Source organism: Papilio polytes, unplaced genomic scaffold (genome assembly GCF_000836215.1).
Source record: "Papilio polytes unplaced genomic scaffold, Ppol_1.0 DF823688.1, whole genome shotgun sequence".
Classification (NCBI taxonomy): Eukaryota; Metazoa; Arthropoda; class Insecta; order Lepidoptera; family Papilionidae; genus Papilio; species Papilio polytes.
This window is the reverse complement of record NW_013525516.1, coordinates 1618427-1624426: the sequence shown is the minus strand read 5'-3', so window position 1 is coordinate 1624426 and position 6000 is coordinate 1618427. Positions and strand designations below refer to the sequence as shown.

General features: G+C 39.4%; 1 protein-coding gene across 1 annotated transcript in view; it reads right to left on the bottom strand.

Annotated features, from left to right (window-relative positions):
- Position 1: 1 nt before the first annotated feature.
- LOC106104350 overlaps positions 2-6000 on the bottom strand; it is a gene marked incomplete at its 3' end in the record, with an annotated part of 164065 nt that continues 158066 nt past the window's right edge. Inside the window, exons 6-10 of the mRNA XM_013284383.1 lie at positions 2941-3047; positions 2492-2602; positions 2267-2360; positions 1993-2183; positions 2-1849 (exon numbers count right to left, since the gene is read on the bottom strand). Coding sequence (XP_013139837.1) covers positions 2-1849; positions 1993-2183; positions 2267-2360; positions 2492-2602; positions 2941-3047 — 2351 coding nt within the window. The remainder of the gene's footprint in view (positions 1850-1992; positions 2184-2266; positions 2361-2491; positions 2603-2940; positions 3048-6000) is intronic.

Here is a 6000-nt window from a genome sequence, read left to right as displayed (position 1 = left end):
ACGCCGCCTCCACCAGCAGCGCCGCTTCGTCCGTTTTTAACGCAGTCTTCTTTGATATCAGTAGCTTTGCTAACTTCTCCACGCTCTTTCCTTTTGATTCTTTTTCCATACCTAGTTTACAACGTTTTCCTGTCTTTTCATTATTCGTCTTCTCTTCTATTTTATCTAGGCGAGAGCCGGTCTCGCTCGTCGGCGCTTCGTCGACTTTCTTAGCTTTCGCTTGTTTCTTTGAAACTAGCAGCTTAACGACCTTTTCGACGTTCTTGCCCTTGTGTTCCGCGTTAGGTTTTTCTATCGTCGTTTTAGGTTTTTTTAACAGTTTGTCTGCTATCACCGTCGCCTCGTTTTCTGTCGGCCCCGTCTCTTGGTCTTGTAATTCACTGGCTTTGCACTGAGATTCATCGACATTAATAATGGTAGTGTCACACTTGGGCTTAAGACTTGTTTCTGTTTGATTTGATGGAGGTTTACTCTTATTGGCTTTTAATGTTTTCACAGCAATGACTACATCTCCATTAGTAGTATCATCGTTGCTACTGCCTTTTTCACATTTATCAAAAAGTTTACTGCCTGCGATTGTACCACTGCTAAGTATAACTTTATTTGTTTGGTCTTCCTTTATGTCGGAACTGTCGGTGGGTGATAATACTGATTTTAGGTTGTGTGTGATTTTTGAGTCGATCTTGCAGGCGTTCTTATATGCTAGTTTCTTTTCTATAAGTTGGCTCACGGCGGCTATCGTTTTCGGCCGAACACCATTCGTAGGTGCGGTATTTTCAACGACGTTATTATTAATATTTAGTGTTTTCTTCGCAACGTTTTGGATAACGTTTTCGTTCGGTGACAAAAATAACTCTGCGGGGTTTAGTTCCTTGTCGGACGCGTATCCTTTGCTATCGATACTGTTCTTTCTTATTAAATTGTCAAGAAGAAGAGCACTTTTTGTTTTTGTCTTCTTTATGCATGGTTCCTCCGTCACAGCTGCGACATTTTTAAGGCGGGGATCTTCATCTATGGCCTGGATAAGACCTTTTTTAGCTTTAGGCCTGCTGACTATATTCTCTAATCTTCTTTTAAGATTTTTTTTCTCCGCAGGCGGCGACTTAGGCGTTCTCTTTGTACTCGGCGTCGTTTTCTTTTTAGCTTCCTTTGTTACAGTTTCTATCCTAACGATGTCGGTGTGATCGCCCGATACTTTTCTTCTCTTCTGTAGCTTTACATGTTCCCCAATTCCATTGGTTTTACACGTATCATCCAGTTGTATATCTCTTATATCGATTTCAAGTTTGGGCTTCGAATACCTTCTCTTAACGGCTTTGTTTGCTTCCGTTAAATCAGGTATTTCAGAAAGCGCCGTCGTGCTGTTATGTTCTCTGAGAGCTTGCGCGTCGACCTTCCTCGGCGGTGTGTACGTGGGGCCTTCGTTCTCTTTTTTTACGTCGACAAGGGGCGTCGATCGTTCGTCTGATGACGATAGATCTATCGGTACACAGATGGGTGGAGAGATGGCGAGCACGTCATCGTCGGCGTCGCTGTGTGGAGGTTGCTGAGGTGTCGACATGAGGAAGCCGGTGTCATCACCTGCCAGAGTCCGCCTGGCCATGGCTTTGCCGAGCCTGGCGCGGCGGGGCGCGACGGGCGGCGGCTGCGGCGCGCAGGCCCCCGCAGACCCTCTGGCGGGCGAGGGCGGGCCGATAGCCTCGGCGGGGCCGGGCATATCCGCAGCGCGGCACATGTTTTCGCGAACGTCGAACAGTTCACGTTTGGGAGACGCACCGCCGATGGTTGGCAGCGGACAAGGATGGGGAGCGTCGGCCGCGGCGGGCGGCTCTGGCTCCAGCGGTGGATCCTGAAACCCCAAATACTTTTATCAATTCATGACCTAAATAAAGAAACTAATCTGCATAATTATGGTGATGGTGTGACGGAATTGTCATTATTTCTTCCATTAAAGGTGACAAGATATTATAAAAGATATATTATTATTGTTACCTTGCCGCTGCCGTGCGTGTCGGCGGCGGAGTCAAGAGCGCAGGCCCGAACCTTCGCGCGGAAGGCGCCCCCGGGCGGCGCTAGAGCTAGGACGTCGGCGGGGCCGCCACCGGCTGGGGCTTTACCAGTAGCGGGCCCAATAAGGACGTTTTTTGGACACGCGTTTAATGGGCACGGGCATCCACGATACTCTGCAATAAACATTCATAATGTCAGAACAAAATTTACCACCAAAACATTGGATAAATTGATGGAAAAAATGTGATAGACTTACCGACGTACGGTATCCTTTGTGGTGAGTGTTGATAGCAAGGTGGTGAGCCGTAGTATTGTGGCGGCGGGTACGGCTCGCCGCCCACGCCCACCATCTGCAATTGTAAACAATAATTACAGCCCGTTTAAGAGATGTGCTTTTGTTTTTAATTAGATGTAGTCTCCTAGGAAAAAGTTTCTTCGTAATAAACAATCGAAGTGAAGTGGTATCATAGTGAAGTCTTACCGGAGCTTCAGGTTGTGGGGGCGGGATGTGGTAGGGCCCGGGCGGCCGGTAGTACCGCCCATAGCACAGCTCCGCGGGGTAGTATGGCGGCGGTCCATACTGTTGCAGCATCTATAAAATTTACAAAAAAATCAGAAAATTGTTTTAAATGCTACACTCAGATTCTTTTAAATGGTTAAACAGTAGATGCCTTAGTTATTTTTCTTAATACTGCACTTAACGCTTCTAACAATGATAATTTTTAAATGTGGGTAGTGGTAGAGTTAGAGAGAGCGACCAACTGTTTCGCGAATTCGAACCTATCGCAGCGTCACAGCCCAAGGGCATTAATAAATTCCTGCAATTCGGTGCTAAAATGACAAACAATTTACTCGCTTTTGTTACGTACATCACTTGTTTTACTTAAATCTAATAAAATGTATTTTCACAGAGTAACAAATGATACTCACCGAGGGATGCGGCGGGTGGTAATGTGGCGCGGGGTGATATCTTCCAAGAGCTCTGTCAGCATCGGCACTGCTCTCTTTTATCAGGGGCCCTGCGGGTTGGTAATATCCTGTAACAATAGAAAAAATCATTGAAAACTACATATATCTGGGCATTAAAAAAAACAATAAATATAAATTTAAAGCTAGACTAGACAGAATTAAATGTTACGTTAATTAAATTCTTTAATTAGGTACCTACTAAAAGATAGTTTACCGTGTCTAGTAAGTTTGTAACTTCATGGATACTTCATAGACCGTCAATTAAAAGTGAGAGACTCGCTGGGTTGGAGCTATGAAGATTATAAGTGTAATTCAAATGATTTGGGGGAAGTTGGCACGGTTCCAGGCTAGTTTCCGGCATTTGCTGGAAACTAGTTGCCTCACAAATTGGCGAACATTTCATTCTGTCGGCATATGCATAAGTGGACGGTCGGCGCCACTCGTTACGCCGGGCTTCGGCGCGGCGCTCGGCGGTCGCCTACGCAACATACTTATGACTACTTCATTCAAATGTACTCAAATTCAAAAACTACTATACAATATTCAATTAGATGCCCGAGTATGACACCTCAATTTATCAACATAAATTACAAGATTAAAGATGTTTTTGAAGCTACCGTATAAAAAAATCTTAATTACATTTTCCTAACATCAAAAACCAAAAATTTTATAGATGTTTACAAATTAATTAGATAGTTCTGAAGTTACTTTTCGGTTCAGAGTTTGACGTAATTTTTGTTCTACATTATGAAGCAAAAGTAACAATAACATTTGAAATTACGTACCTACAAATGGGAGAGAAAGTTGAAGGCATATCGAATTTAATGTTCCAGTTTATTACTTGCCAACTCTATTTTTCATATCAGCGTTTTTACCCCTAGGGTACAAAACATATAGCTGAGCAAAGGCCCTATCAGTTCTGCATTGCAACGCATTGTCAAATTGTTTATATATTTTGTTTTTTTTTTTCCTCTTCAATTTTCTTGTCATTAGTTTTGATTGTTAATGATTGGTTTTCGTTGTTCTCGTTTGTATTTTTTTTTTGTTCAAGTGTATTATGTTGTATTGTGTTGCAGTGTGTTTTGGAACTGATTAAATGTGTATTATTATTATTATTATTATTATTTATCTTACAAATATTATAAATGTGAAAGTTTAGATGGATGGATGTTTGTTAGAGTTTGTAGCCTAAACTGCTGAACGAATCTCTATGAAATTTGGCATAGACGTACAGGATAGTCTGGAATAACACATAGGATTTCCACATTTGTTTTTTTTATTCCGCGCGGACGAAGTCGCGGGCGAAAGCTATTATGTTATAATTTCAGAAACTTTCTTTAGATATTCCCATATCCATAAATCATATTTTTGTGAAAGTAGAGAACTTAATCTAAAAATTAATTAAGAGCAAGGTTTCTGAGGCTAGAAAAGCTTAAAGTTGTTATTTTTCTAGCCTCAGATAACAATAAATAGTAGTAATAACAGACATAAACGTATATTGCACAACTATAGGTTTATTACGAAAAGTAGACGATAATTCCATCGTTTCTTAGGAAATCAAAGTTTCGTTTAAATCGGATGAAAGTATGAATAGAAATGTTATTAGATTTTTTATAAGTCCTAAAAACTTTTCAGCGATAATTAAATCAAAGTTTTTTCAATTGCAAAATCAACTAAAAGCAGGTATTTTTTTTTTAAATAGGTGTAGTCTGAGTTAGACAGTTTACTAAGTAGCTACTAATTGATTACTTTCGTTTATTTTAGTAAATTAACATTAAGCGTCCGTTTACATAACAATTAACCGATATATATTTTCCTAACTATTGAAATCTATCTGCTAATTCATGGGAAATGGCTCTACATTTTAATTCATTATCAAATACACTACAATATTGGTGATAAAGTTTAGTTTTTAGACCGCAGTCGTATTGATAATGCGTCGACCACTTCCGATTGCGCAAACAAACTTTCAAACAATAGTAACACGGGCAAGCGGTAGGCGTAATAAAAACTGTCAATCGATTTAAATCTCAACTAACGATGATATGAACGTACTTAATGCAATTATTAATTAAAAAATTAAAATAAAAAAACTGGAATCGCCCAATATCAAAGTATGTTACCTCTTGTTGATCATATACTTTTTTAAATCAATTTCTCTGTAGGGCAAAATGAGTAACAAAAGTTCAAAGAACTAAAAACTAGTTGTAACGGATTCACATAAATAAACAGGCTACTGCTTTTGTGTTTTATTGTTAGTGAAGGCGACCGCTGACCCATAAAAGTACCGAGGCATAATAAGTGAATTGTACGGTGTTTGTTAACCTTACTTCATACAATAAGGTTGACATATGACGGTAACTCCGACTTATTCTATCTTAATGTACTTTTATGGACAAGTTTTAACTTGTTTAATTTATTTGATCATGTACATACTATTATACATGTCCAACTATTCCACAATTCTTCATCGCTTTACGCATTATGTAATGATGCTCTTTACACGACGTAACAATAAACTTAATAGAACTATAAAGGAAATAACAGAGCTCACTGTAGACTCGTTGGTGACGTCATGTTTGTAGTGCCGAGTTTCGCCGCACGGCGCTAGCGCGTTATACCGTTAACATGGGGGCGGCAGACCTTAATCTCAACATTATTGCTTACAACTTGTGATATCCTAATACAATAATTTCGTATTGGTTTATTTATGAACGAGTTTTAGTTTTATTACAATGCGAGATTTTTATGAATAAAACTAGTTTATTTGCAACGTGAAAAACTGGTTGAGATATAACGCAAATCACTAGAGCGCTAAATGATATTAATTTAAATATCATTCACACATTAATTTCATATACTTTTCAAGTATGACTTACTTCGGTTCTGAGAATATTTACTCTATGAAATAAAATACATTTAAGTTTAACTTGGCTAAGGTCAAATTTGACTTAGTATTCTTCCTCAATAGTGTGTATTTTGTTTTTTATTATAGACAAATAACATGACGCCGAACTTAAT